The following is a 25317-nucleotide window of genomic DNA, read 5'->3' on the forward strand; positions in this document are numbered from 1 at the left end:
AGTTGATCGCAGATGAACAGTTACTTGGATAACTTCCGTGTCTGTTCTTGGCTCTGTCATTTATTTTGATTTTCTTATTATATATGTAAATCTGTTTTATAATATCTAATATATATGGATTACGTGCAGTGCAATAATTGTTTTGTAATATTTATAGTGTATTTAAGTGAATAAAGGCATTTTACCTGACATACAATGTCAAAAGATATAAAAAATACGACTTGTTCCTGGTTTTGTCGGAACGGGTCACATATATTTTAAAGATAAAATGGTGAATGATATTAGCAATCATTTATGGAAAATAAATAATTGAAGAAAGAACAAAACAAGATGAGGCCAACGTATTAGTGCAGAGCGCTATGTTGAACAAAGGGTAGTGATTGAAAATGTGCCATATTTTACTCATAAATAATGTGCTTTAGTAGGGTACAGAATGGAAGTCCCATTCTCGAGTTGAGTACAAGAAGTTTTGAAGGTGTTTCTTTGTAGATTTGAGGACGCTGAATAAAATGAGAGGGGTCTGCACCATCGAAAAGTGTGGGGAACTCTTGGTAGAGGGCATTTTTTAAAATGGCCACCAAAATCCCTTAACATCACCATAACTTGGTCAGAGAAGCACCCAGCAGCACGATTCTGATGTCTATACCCATGTTTTCAGGGTCAAGGAATCCAATCGAGTCATTTACAACAGCCTAGGACCTATCATTCCAAGATGGCTGCCAAAATTTCAAAATGGCCGCCAGTGAAAATTAATTTGGCTCTATCTCGGGTGCAGAAAGTCCCAGAAGTATGATGCTGGTGTCTATATACCCATGTTTACAGGGTCTAGAAATCCATTGAAGTAATCTAAAACAGCACAGGACGTTAAATCCCAAGATGGCCGCCAAAATTTAAAAACAACCACCACTAAAATGCAGAATTTTGCCTATATCTTATCCTATCGGTGGTTTATACGGCCTTATCCGGCGTGACGATCCTTACCTGGGGCTAAGATACCTTAACCTTAGCATAACGCAGTCTAAACCCCAGATAAGGCCAAATAAATAGTTTGTTTGTCCATAGAGGCTCATGAAACAGTTGGGTCGGTAGGTCGGATTTTTTAAAACAGATATTGCACTTGAAACTGACAATTTGAAGACTTTTAAATAAGTCAAACACACAGCACTTTACTGGTTTAACTCTTGAGATGGTTCTGCATGTTATACTGTTCATTTTCTTTACATTTTCTTTCTTTAAATTTATACTAACCACTGTTTTACTAGCACATTCAACACAAATTAAAAAAAAGAAGAAGCACGGTCGGGACCAGGGTACACGGTCGGTCGGACGTGGACAAACAAACAATTTTGTTTTGGCCTAAGGTATCTAACCCCCAGATAAGGCGCCGTAACCCCAAATTAAGGGACATAGATCCCAGATAAAGCAGTCCAAACCCCAAATAAGGTGCCTTAACCTTAAATAAGGAACATAAACCACAGATAACATGGATAAGGCATCTAAACCCCACGTAAGGTGCCTTAACTCTAGATAAGGATTGTTAACCCCAGATAAGAGTCGTAAACCCCAGATAAGGTACCTAAACCCCAGATAGGGCTCCTTAACCCCAGATAAGAGACGTAAACCCCAGATAAGGTGCCTTAACTTAACAGATAAGGGACGTAAACCTAGGATAACAGTCTAAACCCCATATAAGGCATTTAAACTCCATATAAGGAGCCTTAACCCCAAATAAGGGATGTAAACCATAGATAAGGCAGTCTAAATCCCAGATCCATTCTTTAGGCATCTAAACCCAGATAAGGCGCCTTAACCCCAGCTAAGGGACGTAAACCTCAGATAAGGCAGTCTAAACTCCAGAGAAGAGATGTAATTATAGGATAATGCAGTCTAAACCCCAAATAAGCTGCCTTAACCCCCTGATAAGGGATGTTAACTGGGGATAACAGTCTGGGGATAACGCAGTCTAAACCCCTAAACCCATTACACTGTTGTCAATGGGAAAATGGCTGATTTCGGGTGAAATTTAATCAAATTCAGAACTCTCACAGTTAATATAGTTAAACGCCACCAATATCAGGTGAAACTAGATGATTTAGATCCCAAACTCAACATAGGTTGAAATGAGACTTTTCTTGTTTAAATGCACTGAACCGCAAAATGGCATTGCGCCCTCAAAGCTGAAAGTTACAATTAATTAGATAGGGCGAAGATATGCTAAAAAGTGTCATATAATGAGAAAAATATGCCATTTCGAAGCATCAAAACCCAAAATGTACTTTTTTTTTTATTTAACTTGGTCAATTACAGTGATTTTAAACAGTCTTTTCAGATGCCACGCGAACAAATAGTTCATCATTTCCATGCATCGCCCAGGCCTATTAGTGGTGTATAACCATGCACTCGTGCCATGAGTAGGTAGGCCTACTGTCTGTGATTTCCCGTCCATCTTGGACCTGGCAAGGGGTCTGGTTATGTAAAACATTGTGCTTTGGTTCAAAGACATAATTATACACTTGGAAACGTGATCATAAAAACAAACTCATGCACATTTAAGCAGTATATAAGCAGCTGTATTGGTAGCCATATTGAATAGTAACCATAATGCTAGAATATTAAATATAACTTTGAGTGCCTAACACAATGCTAGTTCCAGTGTTTGAAATTTACATTTTAGCATATTTTGAGAGCGATATATAGCTTTTTTTGCATGTGTCAGTCAGTTTTACAAAATGTTGGCGGCCATCTTGGATTTTACCACTTACCCCGAAATATTAAACCTTTCTTTGAGTATCTGACACAAGGCTACATAGTTCCAGTATTTGAAATTTACATTTTAGCATATTTTGAGAGTGATATATGCATGTGTCAGTCAGTTTTATAGGATTTTGGCGGTCATCTTGGATTTTACCACTTCCCACGAAATAAAAAAATTATTTACCCCCACAAGAGACAAAATCAAGTGAAATTTTGCTTTTAACACCGAAATCACACGACTCGACATAGTGCTGAGCACTATATAATCTGTCCATAAATTATCCATATCTTGAAAAAAGTATTGATGCTTTGTATATAATTTTGGTATCATTTTGAAGCTTATTGTCCCGTGCTTACATTTGTATTCAAATCATAAAATGTCAAAAAGGCCAACGTATAATCTGCACATTTAACATGCTTAACAGTCCAAGTTCTTATCACGCGGTTACGTGTACGCATTGAACCATGCTGTCTACTGAAAATAACTAATACATAATTATGTAATGAATGATTTATGACAAATTCCTGGCTTTGTTATATTTTCAATAATAATTAGGCGTTAAATTAGGACAACCGAATATTCGCATACAGCCATTCGTGCTAAAATAATTATGATAATTAAGAAGAAATACGCAACAGCGTGTTATTATACGGCTATTGTTATAAAACGTATTTATTTGGCCTATATAAAACTCACCACTGTGGATGTTTTCAATAACCACTCCCCTAAATAAACAAATTTCTTGGCCCTCAAAATGTTTGTAACATATTTCAAAAGGAGAGTAACTACCAAAAACTTGTGAGTTTTATACGATTTCCTGTTTTTGAGATATAGCACTTTGCGCGCGACAGCTTAGAGAACTAATCATGACATTCGTGTAGGTTATGAGATTTATCACTGACCGCTCCCTAAAAAAACAAATTATATGATATACATCCATATCATGTGCAATATGAAGCTCATATGACATTCCGTTGTTGAATTATGAGTTCAAAACGAAATTTAGATGGATATTTTTATTTGCAGTTAAAAGCCCAATACAAAATATGGCGTAATTTAGCATAGGAGATGTTTTCAGTGACCACTTCCTAAATAAACCAATTTATTTATCAACAATTTTATAATCATTCTAAAGCATATGGTCTACTACCACATCGTGTGCAATATGAAGTCCATACGATATTCTGTTGTTGAGTTATGAGACAAAAACTAATTTCAGATGTCATATTTTGCGTTCGCCTCAGACAATCGACGAAATTAATAGTTGGCACACCTTGACAATATGTTGGAACTCTTCTTTGCCGCTCTGATAGTTCAGTGAAATTAGTATAACTATGTTTGATGAGAAGTACATGCCTTCTCCTTTCCCCTTCCCTCCCCCATTCCCCCTCAATCAATGTTGGGGAGACTGGAGAGCCCAATGAAAAAGTGCTTTCATCAACATTGAACCGGGGGAGAGGGCAGGCGATTTACATTGAGTATGCCAGAATGTGCCAACATTAATTTCCTTGATTGCAGGTACAATCTGAAGTAGGAACGATCTGTCTCAGGCCAGATGTGAAAACTCGGAACTTAAGCTCACAACGAGCCATCTATAATTTTTTCTTTGATGGCCGGTCCTACCCTCGGGTAAGGTGTTAGGTATTTTATGCAAAGGTAGGTGACCAAGCCATTAAGTCGTTTTGGGTTAAACTTTGATGGCCGGTCCTACCCCCGTAAAGTGCTGGGGTAAAATTTTATCACGAACATAAGCGCAAAGTATGAATCTAGGGTTACGTGGCATCTGTTTAAAATGACCCATCTAAAATTGTGTCAACTTTATGAGAATTGCAATATATACTGAGTACAAAAAGACGTTTTTGCGTATTTTGATGCCTCATTAGGCTCGATCTCACAATTCCCTTACTTATAGCAATTGAATAAAAAAGAGAGTTTGACAAAAATTATCATTGAACTTTTCCTTGAAACACGCAGATATTGAACAAAATGGAGTGAGCGTTTATTGTTAGGCTGTAATGAGGCCATAACAAAGACAGCTGAGATCAAAATGTCTTGAAAAGGATGAAATATGGTAATGGTAATGGGGAAAAAGTTTTAAAAAGTACTTTATCATATTGTAATATAAATCAAAATGGTGGGGGTAATAGAATAGGGTAATAGGGTAATAGACAGAGGCACACACCTTTGAACAGTATTTTTGGTGGGACCTAAGAGCACAATAAACTCACCAAATTGCATTCTGAATATGAGGAATGTCATTCTAATATCAAATAATATTCATTAAGAATCATTAAGTTGTTTTGAGGATAAACACGTGCATGATGAAAAACATTGAGTGGTTCGTACACCCCCCTCTCATAGTACTAGGATAAATTGAAAATCATATAAGATATTGAAATCAATTGACCAATAAAAGAAAGCAAATAAACTCAAATTAACAATTATACAGTCTACGTGTTCTCTTGTATTCAGGGACGAAGCTAAATGAAAAACTCTTGAAGACAACGTTTTCCTATGGGTTTACCGTCGACATCGGAATGTACACTAATTATAGTGATTGGTTTTACACATTTTTATATTAACCCCATTGGATCTTTGACGAGATGGCGAGACCCCTCGCATGCCAAGCACTAGATCGGGGCACTAGGTCAGTAGACCCCACAGTTTATTTCAGAAAATAAAAGATTAGATTACCATAAAAACGAAACAATAATCTTTGGCGGGGTAATTTTTACATAGTTTTGTCAACGTTTTTTTCTGTCGTCATTCTCACTGAATTGAAAATATTTTGGCGTATATAAAGTTAAAATAAAAATCTCTGCCTCCTACACCAAATAAAGTATAGCACGCTTGGGTATTACGAATCGTTATATATTATGTACAGTTAATATTCATTATGTTCTTTTATACATAGGATGCTTCAGCTTTTACACACACAAAAATTATTTGAAAACCGCTCACTCGGCTATTTCAAAAAGGAAGCAGGCTTCCCTAGAATGTGCAATAAATAACCATTAAAAATGTTCTTATTCTAACAGCATTCTAGAAACTCTTACAGTGTGGCGAAAAGAGAATGGTTGGATACAAGTCAAACTATCCTTTTGTTTAATTGATAATAGGAATTCATTGTAAAGGATATTAATGAGGGTTGGCTAACTTGGAAATTTCACACCTGGGTAAGAGGTCATTTTGGATTCATGCAAATTAGGCACACTTCCACTATTTGGATTTTAGGGTATACATTTGTTCGTAATAATTTTAGGGACATTTGTAATAATCAAATGAATGGTGATTAGATGGATTCTGTTGCATTCAGTGGTGGGTTAACCCCTTATTTTTCTTAATTTGACTGCGCTATGAACCAAATTAAAGGCCACGTAATGCTCTATTTACATTTTTTATAGTGCTTAGTCTATGATACCAGAACCATTATATACATGTTCTCATAAAAATGTTTGTGATTATAAAATTGATATGATTAGCTGGTTATTAAGATAAACATACATCACAACAGAATTTGCTCCAGAGACATTGGACTTTTAATTGCAATTTCAAATACTAACAAAGTAAATACAAGCTAAGCTTTGACAATACCACTAAAGAAGACCATGCAAATAAAATGTCATACGTTATTTAATCTGTTAATAAACCCGATCCAGTAGTTTAAAATGCATGTTATTTTTGAATTGTTTTTAATATTATGTGCTATTTATGTGGACAAATGGCAAACCTGAAAGAATTCCAATGAAGACAAAATCTGATATCAAAATGAAGTACGTCTAGTCGTTGGGCAAGAAAACTCTCTTATATGTTGTTGGTTCCAGAAAATGTTTAAAATAAAACCTCTTGTGTAACTTATTGGCAGTTTTGTTTTAAACATGTTCAAGGGCCACAAGTACAGATTTTTCCTGGCCAATGACCGTCGGTACGTTATTCTTATCGCGCGATTACGACCGTCGAATTCGGTACAGTAAGTTAGGGATAATTTTACCGAGTATATCAGTCATACAATAATTATTAGATCGGTGCATTTACATGCCTTGTCCACATAAGATGTTATGATCAAATCGGTCAATATTAATTAATTATTGATCGATTATTTGCTGGATACTACTATTTGGGGTCAAAGGTCATTAAGGGATGTAGGAGCTGCTGGAGTCTCCGGAGCTACTGGAGCTGACGGTGCCGCCGGAGCTACTAGAGCTGACGGTGCCGCCGGAGCTACTGGAGCTGACGGTGCCGCCGGAGCTACTGGAGCTGACGGTGCCGCCGGAGCTGCTGGAGCTGACGGTGCCGCCGGAGCTGCTGGAGCTGACGGTGCCACCGGAGCTACTGGAGCTGACGGTGCCGCCGGAGCTGCTGGAGCTGACGGTGCCGCCGGAGCTACTGGAGCCACCGATACTGCTAGAGCTACTAGAACCACCCTGCTGGAGCTACTGGAGTCTCCGGAGCTACTGGAGCTGGCGGTGCCACCGGAGCTACTGGAGCTGACGGTGCCGCCGGAGCTACTGGAGCTGACGGTCCCGCCGGAGCTACTGGTGCCACCGATACTGCTAGAGCTACTAGAACCACCTAAGCTGGAGCTGCTGGAGTCTCCGGAGCTGCTGGAGCTCACGGTGCCGCCGGAGCTACTGGAGCTGACGGTGCCGCCGGAGCTACTGGAGCCACCGATACTGCTAGAGCTACTAGAACCACCTAAGCTGGAGCTACTGGAGTCTCCGGAGCTACTGGAGCTGGCGGTGCCACCGGAGCTACTGGAGCTGACGGTGCCGCCGGAGCTACTGGAGCTGACGGTCCCGCCGGAGCTACTGGTGCCACCGATACTGCTAGAGCTACTAGAACCACCTAAGCTGGAGCTGCTGGAGTCTCCGGAGCTACTGGAGCTGACGGTGCCGCCGGAGCTGCTGGAGCTACTGGGGCTACTGGGGCTGCTAGAGCTACTGGGGATGCTGGAGCTGCTGGAGCTACTGGGGCTACTAGAGCTACTGGAACTGACGGTGCCGCCGGAGCTGCTGGAGCTACTGGGGCTACTGGGGCTGCTAGAGCTACTGGGGCCGCTGGAGCTGCTGGAGATACTGGGGCTGGAGCCGCTAGAACTGCTAGAGCTACTAGAACCACCTAAGCTGGAGCTGCTGGAGTCTCCGGAACTACTGGAGCTGGCGGTGCCACCGGAGCTACTGGAGCTGACGGTGCCGCCGGAGCTGCTGGAGCCACCGATACTGCTAGAGCTACTAGCACCACCTAAGCTGGAGCTGCTGGAGTCTCCGGAGCTACTGGAGCTGACGGTGCCGCCGGAGCTGCTGGAGCCACCGATACTGCTAGAGCTACTAGAACCACCTAAGCTGGAGCTGCTGGAGTATCCGGAGCTACTGGAGCTGACGGTGCCGCCGGAGCTGCTGGAGCTACTGGGGCTACTGGGGCTGCTAGAGCTACTGGGGCCGCTGGAGCTGCTGGAGATACTGGGGCTGGAGCCGCTAGAACTGCTACTGGGGCTGCTGCCGGGGCTACTGGGGCTACTGGGGCTGCTGCCGGGGCTACTGGGGCTGCTGGGGCTGCTGCCGGGGCTGCTGCCGGGGCTACTGGAGCTGACGGTGCCGCCGGAGCTACTGGAGCTGACGGTGCCGCCGGAGCTACTGGAGCTGACGGTGCCGCCGGAGCTGCTGGAGCTGACGGTGCTGCCGGAGCTGCTGGAGCTGACGGTGCCACCGGAGCTGGAGCTGACGGTGCCGCCGGAGCTGCTGGAGCTGACGGTGCCGCCGGAGCTACTGGAGCTGACGGTGCCGCCGGAGCTACTGGAGCCACCGATACTGCTAGAGCTACTAGAACCACCTAAGCTGGAGCTACTGGAGTCTCCGGAGCTACTGGAGCTGGCGGTGCCACCGGAGCTACTGGAGCTGACGGTGCCGCCGGAGCTACTGGAGCTGACGGTCCCGCCGGAGCTACTGGTGCCACCGATACTGCTAGAGCTACTAGAACCACCGAAGCTGGAGCTGCTGGAGTCTCCGGAGCTGCTGGAGCTCACGGTGCCGCCGGAGCTACTGGAGCTGACGGTGCCGCCGGAGCTACTGGAGCCACCGATACTGCTAGAGCTACTAGAACCACCTAAGCTGGAGCTACTGGAGTCTCCGGAGCTACTGGAGCTGGCGGTGCCACCGGAGCTACTGGAGCTGACGGTGCCGCCGGAGCTACTGGAGCTGACGGTCCCGCCGGAGCTACTGGTGCCACCGATACTGCTAGAGGCACTAAAACAACCGTAGCTGGAGCAGCTGGAGTCTCCGGAGCTACTGGAGCTGACGGTGCTGGGGCTACTGCCGGGGCTACTGGTGCTGCCAATGGTCGCTGCTGTTGTCGCCGCTTCCGTCGTCGCCTCAGGTGTTGTCTCAGGTGTCACTGCTGCCGTCGTCGCCTCAGGTGTGGCGACAGGCGTGGCCTCAGGTGTTGCTGCTGTTGTCGCCGCTATCGTCGTTGCCCCATGTGTAGTCAAGATCGGAACTGGAAATTAACCAATATACAAACATTATTATGTACTTAAATTGCATTATGCAAGTGTTGTCAGGAGGACGAGATTTCATGAGGTAAAACTTTTTAAAATTATATTTGATCAATTCGGTTGTATTCCATAGTGGCGTATAGTGAGGCGTCGCGAATAAACAACTTTTCGAGAAAATCGGGTTTGAAGAAATACCAATTTAAAATCGAGTTGTGTAAATCAGACATTCATCATATTTTGTAAATGATGTGAAATTTCTGTAGTTAACTAAATAGATTTTATTTCTATATATTTTTCAAAGTAAATAAATACATAATATTGTTGGCAAACTAAAACAATAAGTACAAAACTGTGCGCCACTATGGAAAACACACAAAACGCAACACCCTAACCTAATATTAACATTACGCCACATCGATCGCCGTGTAATCCCTATGGCGTTACTTTTCGTCGGCTTCATTCCATAGTGGCGTATAGGTCACGATACGTCACTATGACATGTAGCGAGGTGTACGCCACTATGACATAAAATGTTTTTAATTTTTGCCTATATTTCTTAATTATCAAATGTGTATACAAAGTGGCGTATGGTCGATACGACACTATGGAATACAAAAAATGTCACTTTGTAATTATACGACACATTTAATCAATTAGCTAATTATGACTGATGAGACTGAAAGAGAACATCATTAAAATGACCAAAAATCAGCCACTTTGGAATACAGCCGACGGATTAACCAAAGCATAATTTAATTTGTAAAACGAGCAGCAATATGAACAATATATTTCCAGTGTCCGGTCCAATACTCTAGAATATTCCGCCAAAGGAGGATAGGTTAGTATTATGACCGAAGACGATGTTATTATTCATGTATTTCCGATTCTCACTTTTTCTTATAGTTTAGCAGGAAGGAGGGCCTAGCCTGCCCCTTCAGCATTGCACTGTCTACAGTGGTTTTTATTGCCAAAATCCCCCCCAAAATCAACCTCCATTGCAGCTTATTAGGGCTATTGACCATGACCTTTTTATGATGTTTCCTAGGTAACGAAGCGTCCAAGAAGGTGAGAACAATTTTTTATTTGAGTTCATTTTACATGGAGAACAATTTGACATCATGTTCGTTGAAATCGGAGCACTTTCAGTTTTTGACCCATGTGGCCAAAAAACTGCCCCCCTCGCACTCATAACTAATGCACGATATGTTGCATATAGGTCAAACTATACTTTCTTCTCAATCGACCTCAATTGACCCAAAATGACACTTTTTAAATTTGATAACATAGCTTATCTTTTTACGCATGTTTTCTGATCTAGAAACGTTGATTACAAGTATATTTCCGAAGGTGCACCTACACCCTATTACTCTCTGCTACGGTGAAGCATATTGGCTTCACTACTTATCAGTCCTTTGTAACAAACGTACTAACACTTACATCGTACTTTTGAGGTTGTGCTTTCTGTTAACTTTCCCAAAACACGAAATGTAAAAATTAAAGATGATTATAAGCGGAGCTAATGTTATTTTAATAATACTAGTCATATATATCGATGAGCAAACAAAATAATATCTTACTATCACAAAGTGTTCCGGTATATCCAGCAGCACATTCACAGGTGAATCCATTGACTCCGTCAATACAATTACCATACGCACATGGATCACATTTACATTCGTCAATATCTGAAAATCAAAAGGGTCATTATTTATCAGTATATGTTAATATGGACACAAAACATGGCTACTTGAAAATCACATCAAAATTAACGAATACAATAAAAGGCAAAATTGACTCGTTGCTGTAACATAATTTAAATTTCTCTCTCCTAAAATGGCCAAATAAAAATACAATTTAAGAAAACGAATTCAAACTTGTATGAATATGTATGAAGATTTCCAATAACGAAAGCCAATGCATAAAACCAGGAGGATGCGAGTTCGGAAGGGCAATGTCGGGGACTAAAGGTCATGACGTCACAGTCGATGCGAAGAGATTAGGTCCGAACAACAGCCATTTTGTTCATTTTAACGAATGGTTCATGTTCTAACTAATTGCAGCGGACGGTCTTTGACCATGCGCAGATCTGGTCAGGTAGATATTTAATACACCGAATTTATAATATGCCTACCAGTTCGATCGTATAACCGATTTGCTAGAGAATATTTGTTACCATGTTTAATAAATTCGTATTTATCGTACAATAAAATGTGGCCAAATGTATATGTGAACACAGTGTTTGGATCACAAGAATAATAATCTTCTACGGACCTGGCTACTAAAGCGTGTCGGGAAGGATATTGACCTATGTCAGTTATTTTGTTAGAGATGAGGTGCGACCAATGCTTGTTTCATACCTTTGTCGCTGAGCGGCGTGACGCACGCGCATTTCAGACAAACGGACACAATCGAAGCTTGTCATTGGTTAATACGTCTTGCAGCTTGCCGTAGCGGCAAGCGTCATGGAAGTATGGCAGGGCATTGTGTATAACGGTATGCTGTTACTGCGAAAGATATGTCACCCCAATTATGTCTTGGTTTTGGATCGTAGAGATTTTGAAGGCTAAATGCTTGATAGATTGTAAGTTTGCAATAGTACAGTTAAATTATAAGGTGTATTTCCAAGAGTTGCAGCTGTCCAAGCGCGAAGTTATGGATGGATTAATGCACTATTTGTTCAGTTTATGACGAATAAGATAAAGCAGTATATAATTTTTAGACAATTTTATGAGGGATAGGTAACCAATTTAATTATTTCAAGACGGTTTGATGTTGCAACATTACTTTGTGTCTGTATTTTAATGGGTTTGGAGCTAGTTTATGTGACCATGTGACGGGCCATGAAGGGGGAGTTGCAGTTATTCAAGTGCGAAGTTATGAATGAATGCACTATTGTTCAGTTACATGACGAGTAAGGTATCTCCAGCTTTTTCCAATGATATAAATATGAAAATATGCAGAGCGTATGACATTTGACCCCAAACCAAAAATCGGATGTTTCGATTACTTTGTGGACTAAAATTCGCCTATTGTTGCAAATACTGTAATTTCAGCTATTATGTTTGTGGAGAATATGTCGGTAACCGGTACAGCATTTAATACAGCGTACTATTTATCTCACAGACTATGTATATTTTGCTTACACATTTCTTTGAGCAAAATCTTGAACTTTATTTATTTCTCTTATCTTTGATTTCTTTCTTTAAAATCAAACAAACCAAACACTGCTTTGAAGAAAGTTAAGTTTCATTGCTGACTAGTGAGGTCTGTTTGCGCATAATTCCTTCTGATACACAAGTCTCTTGGGCGTCTTTTGCATCCTCACGCTTTTAGGGAATCATGGATTACTTTACACCGATGCTGATGTGCGACTTTGCTCCACGAGTCGTTGCTTCATGAGTCGTTTGCTCCATGAGTCGTTGTCCACATCACACCTCCCTATGGTTTGCAATCATCCTCGCGTACTCTATGCTTACAGCTATATCGACCAATGCTTACACTTTCATGTTTAATAGCTAGCATGTATTAGAAACATGGTTCATATGTTGTGTTAAATGGCGTCACATTTTAAAACACAGTGTCCAATGGCATTCATTACATTGTAAACACAACTCTGTATCAGGAAACATCACAAGTCCATGACTGCATGTCCTGCTGACTTGCTGTCACACTCACTGTCATTTTACTGCTTGCTGCAGGTATTTCTTGCTGCATCTTGTGCATGTCTTTATCAGCTCGGAAAATCTTGATTTCTGGCTTCTTCTGGCGTATTTTTTGACAACTTCAAAGTTCTTCAAGCAAAGTATGTTTTCTTCAAATCATCGATTTTTTTCATGTTTTAGTTTGTCGAATCTTTCTTGCCGACAGGGCGCAGTCCATTAGTGGCGACACAGTGCGTCACCTGTTACCGGTGATTCGACGAGAGTTTTCCACCTTTGTTTTACGCCCACGTATCCATTTCGAAAATGGTCTTCTTTTTGTCTTTCTGCGACGTCCACGGCGCTCGAACCCGTCTAATCGTAGGCGGGGGTATCTACAGTGCCAGAAAACCACTTCCGACATCATATAACAAGTCCGCTTATGCATATTATATATCATTAATCAGGAAGCTATGAGACAGTAGTTTATATCTAATTCGGTCATGTTGTAGAACCCAATGATGGGCGGTACTTTACTTAGCTAGGTAACATTCACGGTGTATATGGTTGGGCGTTATTACACAAATCCATATACTATAACAGATATCAATGGAAAGAGATCCATACCTATCCCATGATGTATACAGTAGCCCATATACACATGGAAATCATACTCAATCTACACAGCTAACCACCTCAACTTTGATAATATATTAGAAAATTAATCATTTGATAATCTGCAAGTCACTTTTCAGCATACTTAATTATATGCGTAAATGAAAATTCAGTTAAACATTAGCAACCACCGCAATTATGAAACATAATTGCATAGATCTTGCATATTTTGTTTTTGAACGATTATCTAAGCTTAATCTTTCACTTACTAATTTCACAAAAGGATCCAGTGTAGCCATCAGGGCATACGCATCCAAAATAACCTCCATTTTGACATTGGCCATGATTAAACCCGCTGTTTCCAGCTACTGGATCTGCTGGTGCCGCCGGAGCCACTATAACCACCTGAGCCACAGCTGCTGGACCATCCGGAGCCGCCGGAGCTGCTGGAGCTCCATTGTCACATCAAATCCAGGTCCATATCCACATCCTTGTCCATATGGAGCTGTTGTAGCAGCTGCTACAAGTAGCAACAAAACCAACATTATTGAGGTATACATCTTTGAATTCAACTTCTGACTCCTCCAAGCAAGTCCAGTCTTTGTCTCTAACATGTAAAAAAAAAATATATTCCTAATAAACAAGCAAACACAAATATGTTTTTTTCAAATCGTTTTAAACTTGTTACAAAACGCGATTTGGTTTTGGTTAAAACGTTTTAATTAGTGAATAAAGGCATCCTTTTTAGCTGCTGTCGTGCATCAATCGTTTCATATAAAACATGCGACATCATTATTTTAACAGTCATTGTAGCTAAGGTTGAACAATATTTATGGTGTGTGTGATACATGTGTTTCATGGATTTTTTTAACTAAAAAATATATTGATAGCATGTTACCTCAAGATGCTATAGCCAAATGGTGTAGCATCCTGACAATATCCTTTTGTCAAATAACAAATCTTGAGATTTTGGACCAAAAAACATTTTACAGTGCATGGAAAACTGGGCGCCAACAGTACCCTAATAAAAGTAACACAGATTTTGATACCTTCAGATGGTCTCATAAAAAATGAGATCTCGGTGGCGCATCACGTTATTGTGGCTTAAATCTTCGCCCTCGTGCCATTTTGATGGCCTTATGACATATGTCTCAATGCGCCATTAAGATCCCATGAAAATAATAAGTCCACAGGAAAGAACACCTAGCTCTGAAACAAATGCACATAGAAAATTTTCCGGATTTTGTTTATCATGTTGGCGCATAGATCTACAAGGACAAGGACATTGAACTTTGACCTTTCTCATATCCTTGCGTGATAATTCAAGGGATAATTATCCGGGAGCATGTAAATAAAATAAACATGAAGTTAGGATATTGTTGGCGCATAAATCTACAAGGACTTAAAAGTGTATTTTGCGCCGTTCGACAGCCTTTTTAAGACTCAAATTGAACAGTGACCCCAGCATAATCCCAATTATTTTTCAAGTGATTATTGTTTTTGAACATCTAAATAATTTAAACATGAAGCAATTTTATGGGGATCTTGATAGTGCATACATCTACAAAAGTCCGTGTTACTCCATGCGACAGCCTTTTATTCCAAATGCTGGCCTTTAGGGATTTCATTCATTGATTGATTGATTGATTCATTCATTCATTCATTCATTCATTCATTCATTCATTCATTCATTCATTCATTAATTCATTCATTCATTCATTCATTCATTCATTCATGTTTGATATTTCATATATCACAAAGATCGATATGATCAGTATAATAAATATAAATGCTTTACTAATTTGGGCAAACTAAAATTTTATAGAATTTTCAACGAATGTAACATTATGATACAAGTGATGAATATGATCAATGTGATATTAAAGGGGGAAATTAAATAATTTGAAATTTGAGGCATTTTTTTATTTTTAAGCAACAAGTTTGGACACCAATTAAAGAATACGATAAGTTATGGTGTTATCGATAAAATGGATAGAATTTGTTTTGCTGACATTAAGAGAGAGATAGTTTATTTGCTTCGAACTAGAAAGAAACGCGAGCTAGCTCAGTTTTGAAGACACTGATAAGAGAATCCAAGTGATTCAGATTCAGATTTAATTTTCCATAACAAAATCACAGTACAATAAATTGAGCAATAAAATGAAAGGATGACCATAACAGAGCGAAGCTCGAAGGAACTGCGGCAATCCTCTTAGATAAATGATTAAGTAGTTATAAGACAAGTATAGATGGTGCAAAGACAGAGACACCAGGGGTGTAAAACAAGACGTTGCAAGATAGGTGGGACAAACATGGTGGCACACAAGGCATATGACTTAAGGTATAAAGGGACCCCGTCTCCGGACCATCATAAATTCAGAAAATAAGACCAAAAAGCAACGAAAACCAGATGGAACCGATATGAAGTCAGGAAAATTGCTGGAAGAATGAATTTGACTAGCTAAGGTAGGACCAATGTCAGCAAAAATGGTTAAATTTAGATGCTATGTAATCAGGGTCAGGAACTCTAGTCTGACCGTCATTAAAATGAGTAGCTGCAGGTTTTTGTAGATTTTATGTCATTTATTGTACGACAAGTATTTTTAATTTGATGGTTATAAGAATCAAATCTATTAGAATAGTATCTTTTGCACGAAATCCTGGTTATGTATTATTGGAAGATTTTTATTGCATACGTTTGAGAATTTATCATTAAATTCATTGTAAGATTCGTCAGCAGAGGTACTGTTAAACACATCATCCCGTTCTGTTTTGCTTAATCCAACGTCTAATGCTGAAATATTACCTTAGTTTATTTTTCTTGTCATTTAAATTACTTTTAGTTTTAGAATTTAAAAAACTACTATTAACAGAGAAAACAAGATTTGTTTTAATTTACTATAAGATGGTAACCCTCTCTTCCATCTGGTGTCGCAGTTGCATTGTAACGGTGCGCGAAGAAACGACGGTCTGAAAATAAAATGTTCACTTATTTACAGTTACCTGCCTGGTAAAATGTTTACATGCTGTCAGATCAGTAATCAATTTAATTTTTCAAGTCGTTTCTCCGAAACAATGGTCCCACTTTTATGAATAGCCTATCGTTAAATTAAATCGGCATGAAAGGAACAATGCGTTGCGTAATCTTTTATAGTCTCCATGTTTATTATAACCTCCTTGGCACATTCCTAAAATGTATATAAACTTATTTGGTCACCCTCGGTTATCTCAAATATTGTTGGATTTATATAAAGAAGATGTATAGTTTTAATGTTCATTATCCTAATTGATTTTGAGCATCCGACATAATTATATGTTTTGCAGTGCCATATTTGCAACGCATATATCTGGTCTACTCAATGAAATTAAATTTATTGATATAATGAAAGACAGAGATAAAAATAATAGTTCACGTTTGAGGTCAGGGCAAAGGCGCCCTGTGATTGGTTGACGAGCTTCGCAGTATGGTATTTTCTATCTAGTTATCAGAATTTCAGACGCGAACTGGTCTTTGTATCTCTGTGTTTCATTATAGTAATGCTTTAATTAGTGTTTAGGATACATCATGTCGATGAACATGAAAAGTAATCTAAAAACAAACAAACAAAATATTTCTTAAATCGGTTGTCTCTGAACCTAAACCAAACTAGCTCTCTTCAGAAATCCGATCTAATAAAACTATTACAGGAGCCATGCAAATTATATCGAAAATAATGGAACTGAATTCCAGTGTTCTTTTGATTACAAAAAGGTTACGCGTAGTATTACTGATTTACGGGTCATACAACATTAAGATACCATAGATGTTATATAATACCAACAAAATTATGGCTACAACTTTTGTTTAGTTTATTTATATGGTTATCTAGCGCTTTTTGTTTCAAATTGTGAAACTTCAAATGTCAATATTAAAGTGAACATTTTCACCATATCCATTTCATATGTACTGTACACGTAATGCGATTAACCGTTTTCCAACAGTGTATCATCACGTTGTGACCATTAAAATACCAAGTTTTTAAAATGAAACCTTAAATACTGCACATGTTCCTACAAAAATAAAACCAACAAGTCCAATTGGTATCCTTGTAAAAAAAGGTATTCACTTCTTTTCCCCTTATTTATCTTCTTACTCAATTCACCCTTTCCTTCTTCATTTTGTTTAAACAATTTTATTATCCGTGTCGGTAAGCCAAGTTAAATTCCTGCCTAAGTCATTTAGAGTGAAATAATACTATTGTGTCTTACCTTATTTATCTTTGGTGAGTCTTCTTTCGTTTAGTCTCTTGCACTTGCCCGATATTCACTGTTAACCAAACTTGGTCTGTGCTAGGTAACAATACAAAGCGAACTGAAACATACAGATACGGATATTTATTAAATAAGGTGAAAAATATAGCAACAGCTGTGGATTTGTTGCCAGTTGTTTATACGATTTGATTGACAAGATCACAACGTATGCTGTTATAATGTTGCACCGCCCCACTGGGCGGTGCAAATAGGAACTTTTTTCTAGTACATACTTAATTATGCGATTTCCTCGTTTCTGATTGGTCGAGACCGGGCAAATGACAGCAACAGCTGTGGATTTTCGGCGTGCTGTATCTACTGCGTTATTAACAAAATCACATCATAGGATGTTACGATGTTGCACCGCCCAGTAGGATCTATATCAAGTACTTACTTGATTTTGTGATTTCCTCGTTTCTGATTGGTCGAAAGCCAGGCAAATGACAGCAAGAGCTGTGGAGTTTTTGCCAGCTGTCTATACTGCGTAATTGACAAAATCATGTCATATGATGTTATGATGTTGCCCCGCCCAACTTGGTGGCGCAAATATGATTTATTTTCTAGTAATGTTCACGTAATTAGGTAATTTCTGTGTTTCTGATTGGTCGAGAGCTGGGCATAGCAACGTTAGAGACATAATAAGTGATTTGCTTCAGAGCGACGACCTAATGTTTTCTTCAATGTCTACTTTTTGCATGATTGTAACGCCCAATGGTGTACTAAAATAACACGTGAAAGACTAAGAGTGGAGTGCTTCATTTACAGTAAAATTTAAGTTTTTAAATACATTCCTGAAAATATGTATTTTTGAATATTTTGGATTTTTATTTCAACAAATTAAGCATTTTATACAAAAATCTAATTCTGCACTTTTGATTTTTGCTGTTTTTTATATTTCATTAAAAATACATTTATAGCATCTACGATTGCTTCACGGTACTGTTTTGAAATCTGAAACCTAAAATCCAAGATGGCCACCAATTAGATATGCAAATTAGATTTTATTTTTGCAAATTATTTTGGTTGAGACTGAGTTAAGATCCATTGTTACTTAATATCACAAATTTGCCACAATCCCACAAGTGGTGTATACTCTTTTAACAATATGTTAAACCTGTTTTGTGATATTTATAAAAAAAATCAACTATTGTTTCTTTAGTAATTTGTGCAATAAGGTTATGATACCATATGGGTGGACTACAATTTGACTTTATAATTTTTCATTGAAAACATTATGTATACTACCCTACCATTATCAGGCGGCGGATGACATGATCGAGCCGGCAACTTGTGAAACCGCCCGGCCGTATGGCATTTTCCAATATAGTCGGTTAGTTTTGTGGGGTTCATTATCGAACCCCAACGGTTCTAGCTTGTATTTATATTATTTATCAACATAGGCCTATTAGTTTGTGATATTTCAAGCGTTTTAAAATTTCAAAATAATCCCATTCAATTACAAGGTTGACGATGAAAATTTACTGAATTTAGAGAATGCAATGCGGCCACTACCTGGCCATTATCACATTAAAGGTGTTTGTAATATTTGCTTAAATTTTCTTCTCCGCGTGTAGAATATTTATGTTCTACAGGTGTGGGGTGTAACCCTACGCCGTGAATCGCTCATCTTTTGCACTTCAAAATCTCCACACTTACCTCTTTGTCGAAGGTTCCAGTTACGCGCGTGACCTATTTGTGGTCCTTTATCTTGATTCAATCTTGGTTTCTGAATTCTTTGTACAGAGGGATATTTTCTCTGGTGTTTATTATGGCACGCCAGAGTGGAACAAACCTCGACAAAACCCATTGAGAAACAAACCGCACTGAGAAAGAAAAACTACACCGAGAAAAAATACACATTGAGAAAGAAAACAAATACACCGAGGAAAAAAAACACATTGAGAAAGAAAAGAAATCAATCTAGAAAAAAAAACCACATACTGAGCAAGAAAAACTCCATTAAGAATAAAAATGATCGAAAAACTTTTGAGAACAAATTGTCCATTTTTGACTTCCTTCGCAGTTTGTATAGGAGCGACTAGAGACTCTGACCAGGAGCACTGATAGAGTTTATTTATTATTTATTACTATTATTATTATTATTGTTATTTCTATCCACCCCCGTAGTGCCGCCACTGAACATATTCATGAGTCTTATTTTAACGTAAATTGACCAAACCATTAATAAATTTAACCCTTTTTGGAATAATAACCTCTCGGATTAATTAGGCTATATCCCGACCCCCATTAACCCAAACTTACACACTTGCTCGCTCACATTCAAACAAAATGGACAAAAACTAAATCAGAATGTGTTTTAAGCAGCTTTTTGTGTCTAACTCGGTAATCTGTACACACTTCGATGTACAACTTAGAGTATTAAGCATGTGGATAACTGTACATGATCTGATCATCCCGGCTGGAAGATGTTGAGGAAGATATACTAGGCCTATACATTATCACGTTTACGCGTTATATGGCAGTTTGACGTACATTTTCATGTGTGTGATGCATGGTTTATTCGGCCAGTGTGGCAAGATAGATCGCCATACACATTATTGTCGTGTCACAATATCCATATCCTCCTGTCCTGTAACGCCGTTCCCAGGTCAGATGCTTCTAGTCCAGTGTCCTGCTTGAGTACATCTACATAATGTAAGGATGGTCTACCAGGTTTTTTTTTATTTCATGTTTGGGTGTCAAGTTTATCAGATTGGCGACCTGCTTGCACTTACTCCTGAAGCAGTGTCCAGCGAAGCGTGTCCTCCTTTCTCTGATCTTCTCTGAGAGTCTCGGAAGGTCTCCATACAGCTCTTTGATGTTTATGTGCTGCTTCCAATCGATGTTGTACACTGCCCTAAGCATCCGAGTGTAATAGCCGTTCAGCTCTTTAGATAGTTTTGGAGTTATGGTCCACGCTTCGTATCCATATGTCAACACAGACTCCACCGTTGCACTGAAAACCCGCAGTTTTAATTTCTTTAGTAGTGCAGACTTCCAGATCTTGCTTAGGCTGTTACATGCTCTCCAAGCCGCTAGCTTACGTGTTTTGACATCATGCTCTGTGTTAGCCATCCATGCTCCGAGATATTTGAAGTTTTTCACTTCATCTAGCTTTGTTCCATTGTGCTGTAACCTGCTGATCTTGGTTAAAAGACATGTAATTTGTCTTGGTGGCATTCATTTTTAAGACTCTTCCGACTGATGTTTCGACCCTTTACAGCAGTTCCTGAGCTTGTTTAATTTCTTCTGACAGGAGAGCGATGACATCTGCGAAGTCCAGGTCGGTTACCATTTCTGACCCAACTCGTAAGCTCATTCTCTTTTCTAGATGGAATCAAAGTTCATTGTATATTGTATACGTCAATTTGGTTCAAACGGCTTATGAACAAATAAACATTTATGAGCTCTGGAGAGAGTAAAACGGGGGGTTTTTTGGGCATCATCACAATTATATCGCATCAACTAGGTTGCGTCTGAACCTGGCGCAAACCTATCTGCACTTAGATTGTAACATGCACCAATTAGCTGTGCAGCTCCTAAAATTCTGTCGGGTGAAAGAAGTTTTGATAACCAAACAACTAATGACCGATTTTTTTGAAAGTAGGAGAAAACCGGAGATCCAATTCAATCCTTGTGCACGGCCGCGGGACTTGAACCCGGGACCTAAGTGGTGCAAGGTGGGGGACAACCGCTGTGCCAATCAGCTTTACCTACACACCTGTTTACAGCGAACAATAATAATTGTTACAAAGTTGAGATTATTTACTACCTGGTAATGTTCAAACAAACTAACCAAAGTATTAAAAACTGGTTACGATGTTACTGCATACCTACTTTCCCCAGGTTGTTCCTACTGATGTCTCCATGTAGAGTTATACAGTAGGTAACAAAGAAGTAGAAGTAGGTAACACAGAATCTTACGTACTTGATTTCTCACATCACACTCACACCCGCACACTCCACTAAAATGTCATGTACGTAAGTGATCTTAACGTATACAGACCTAAGAAAGAAAATTATGAAATCGAAATACATGATCATACCGGGTGTCCCAAAAAAAGGTTACATGTAGATTTTGGAACATAATCTAAGTTAATGTTAACAAATATAAATGTCCTTTTCATGACATAATCTATGTACCCTCTACTAGTACCCCTGTGAATGTCAAGTTCACAACTTGTGTATTTAGCCCGCATTCCACGCATTCCTGAGCAAGCTGTTTACGTGACATAATACAACACGAGGTTCATTACCGCCGCCACAGCCACCGTGCCTTTGGCGGGGCATTTGAGTAGGTCCAGCCATATCATGGCTGATGCATGCAGTGTTTTTGGTTTATTTTGATGAACAAAGAGTAAAACTCGTTCAGTTTTAATTCAAGAGTTCAGTCAAAAATGTACAATATTCTTACAGCATATAACACAGCAGCAATTTCAACTCCTAAATATGCAAAAGATTGTTATTAATTTCACTCTGTTGATTACAGGAGATGCAGCGTGCAGAAACACATTCAGCAAAAACGTGTTCTTCTCTAATGACAATTTTCTTTTATGTGTTACCACCAAGAGTCTAGAAGTTCTAAAACTGATTTTATTTTCAGTGTGCAATATTTATTTTTTCAATTTGTTTCTTTTGTGCAATAAGTTTGTGAAAAAATATGAGTAAATAAAAAGTAATAAAGAAAAAATATGAAAACAAAATGTGCTTGTATCCAACTTTCGTTGTGCCATATCTTGATGGTTAGTCACTCTTGACAACCCTGTCATCTTGCGCTCATAATTTAAGTTGTATTTAAGATACAGAGTTGAAACCTTGCAGACAATTAGAAGAAGGATATATAACTAATATCTGACAAAATGACATTGTTATTTTGAGCCATCACCAAATGCGGTTCATTTTCTACATGTAACCTTTTTATGGGACACCTTGTACATACGAGAATATGGATTATTTTAAAAGGGAATTAGATAAGGTTTTGCTCTGTTAACAGGTTTTTTTTCTGTAAATTGTTAATATCAATCTCGGTGAAATGACAAGAATCACTCGTACCATTTACATCAGTTAGAAATACAGTTGGATCAAAAAAGATTTTCATATTTATTTTTTAAATTAGTATCTAAAACAGTTCTATTTTCAAAGAAACGATATATTTCTAAAAGATTTGTAAGCATAACCCACAGCCGTTGCAAGTAAAACTTGCGCAAACTTTTGAAAAGCGCCCTCAGTCTCAATTTTGACATTTAATGTCAATTTTCACGAAAACGCAACATCCAATTGTCATGGAACTTTCAAGAATTGATATTTCAACTTCATATATTTAGACACCAAAAGCATATCAAAATACCAAAATATAAATAATCTGAAGGATTTTGCACCATAATTTACTCATTCACTAGATAAAGTATGGTGACGCTTTAGGGCGCTGTACACTTTTTGTTCGGTCTATATCCAAAACTGTTGTCATTTCTTGTTGTGATAGGTCAAGTTGAATAGAAAAAAACTGTTAACAGAGAAAAAACAACCAAAAAATCATTTTGACCCCTGTAAAGCTCACTCATAGTTATGCTTATTTTTAATTTCCTTTGATTACTTTTTTACATGTTTATGACAAGTTGAGCAAACACACGGCATAACCTTACACACCTCAACACACAACTCAATACATCAATATAATTTGATATATATATTAGCACAATAAGTTGTATGCAGCCTAATCAAATGTATTGTATTTGTATTATTAATGATATGATTTTAAAAATCAATGTATTTTTTATGGAAATAACGATATAGGGAAAAAAATTCAAGAAATACATCAAAAGTAGATTAAATCAACGTGCGTGCGAAACGACAACAGTTGTTAGAAATGTATTTTTAACGATGCTTTGCATCAAAAGATAATGTGAATGACGTCATTAAAACTCATTAAAGTTGCTATAAATAAAAAAAATAATGAGATCATTTCAAGCAAATGATAGTTTTTTTACAAGATCTCATGACTTCAAAACTAATTAAATCTGCGTGCTAATTGAGAATAAAATGCAACAGTTGTTTAAAATTTACCATAAAATCATGTTTTTAAATGCTGCTAAATATATAGTTTAAAGCACTTTTAAATAAAACCCAAGTTTGATATAATGAGCTTGATCAATGAAAGTTTTACGCTAACACTTATTCTACCCAAAAGAAGAAGAAGAAGAAGAAAAGAAGAAGAAAAGGAGAAGCAGAAGACAAAGACGACAAAGAAGAAGAGGAAGAAGGAGAAGATGAAGAAGAAGAAGAAGAAAAGTAGTAGAAGAAGAAGAAGAAGTAGACGACGACGACGACGACGACGAAGAAGAATAATAATAAGAATAAGAATAAGAAAAAGAAGATGTTGATGATGGTGATGATGATGATGATGCTGATGCTGATGCTGCTGCTGCTGCTGCTAATGATGATGATGATGTTGATGATGATGATGGTGATGATGATGATGATGATGATGATGATGATGATGATGATGATGATGATGTTGATTTTGATATTGATGATGACCCTAAAATTTTCTTCGTCAAGTGGTACCTTACCCATTTATGTCTGGCTGATTTTCAGGGAGCTGACAGGCCTTTGGAAGCAGATATTTTCTGCCGTTTGTGATGTTGATATACGGAGAGCGTTGCGCACACTCTGGCGGTGGCTTTAATTGGTACCACGCTCAACTATATCATTATCCTATTTTTCTAGCTATTGGGGTGGGGTTGCTGTGACACGTAGGGGTACACCGACACGCCACTGGTCCAAAACTCCGCTAGTCCGACATGCCGCTAGTCCGAATCTGAAATGCACTTCACCAGTCCGACACGCAGCTAGTCTGAATCGAAAATACACAATGCCAGTCCTACACGCAGCTAGTCCGAAAATGAAAACCACTGCGCTTGTCCGAAACTGAAAACCACTGCGCTAGTCCGAATCTGGGAAACACCCCCTAGTCTGACACTACGCTAGTCCGAATTTAAAAACACTGCGCTAATCCAAACTGAAAACCAGTGCGCTTGTCCGAATTTGAAAAACATTGTGTTAGAAGATAACGCAGCGTTTTCCAGATTCGGAATAACGCAGTATTTTCCAACTTAAATTGGGACTTGTGTAGTATCGGACTGCAGAAGTGTTTTCCAGATTTGAACTAGCGCAGTGTATTTCGGATTCGGACTAGCGGCGTGTCGGACTAAAAAGTGTTTACAGATTCGGACTAGCGGCGTGTCGGACTGTTGCAGTGCAGGTTTTCATTTTCGGACTAGCGCATGCTTTTTTTTGGACTAGCGCAGTGGTTTTAATTTTCGGAGTGACGCACCCCTAAGTATGTGAAATTTGTGTAGTCGGACTAGTGGCGTGTCGGACTAGAAGCGCGTCGGACTAGCGGCGTGTTGGACTGAGCGGTGTAGCCCGTTCAGGTTTTCGGCTAACATAATGCATTTTTAATACATTGACATAAAATGTGTTTTTTATATTCGGCATTTCGAAAAAAAAAATCCAAATACTTTGCAAAC

General features: G+C 38.8%; 2 protein-coding genes across 2 annotated transcripts in view; both read right to left on the reverse strand.

Moving 5' to 3' along the window:
• Window positions 1-4798: 4798 nt before the first annotated feature.
• Window positions 4799-20968, reverse strand: LOC140161940 (uncharacterized). The gene is made up of 4 exons (XM_072185233.1): window positions 20833-20968; window positions 13768-13965; window positions 10823-10930; window positions 4799-9247 (listed from the first exon to the last, which is right to left on the reverse strand). The coding sequence occupies exons 1-4, from the start codon at window positions 20966-20968 to the stop codon at window positions 6879-6881; spliced, it is 2811 nt and encodes a 936-aa protein (XP_072041334.1). The 3' UTR covers window positions 4799-6878.
• A 37-nt stretch (window positions 20969-21005) lies between these two features.
• The window catches only part of LOC140161941 (uncharacterized), a 96425-nt gene continuing 92113 nt past the window's right edge, over window positions 21006-25317 (reverse strand). Inside the window, exon 9 of the mRNA XM_072185235.1 lies at window positions 21006-21115. Within this exon, the coding sequence (XP_072041336.1) occupies window positions 21006-21115 (110 nt within the window). The remainder of the gene's footprint in view (window positions 21116-25317) is intronic.

This window comes from Amphiura filiformis, chromosome 10, assembly GCF_039555335.1.
Source record: "Amphiura filiformis chromosome 10, Afil_fr2py, whole genome shotgun sequence".
Taxonomy (NCBI): Eukaryota; Metazoa; Echinodermata; class Ophiuroidea; order Amphilepidida; family Amphiuridae; genus Amphiura; species Amphiura filiformis.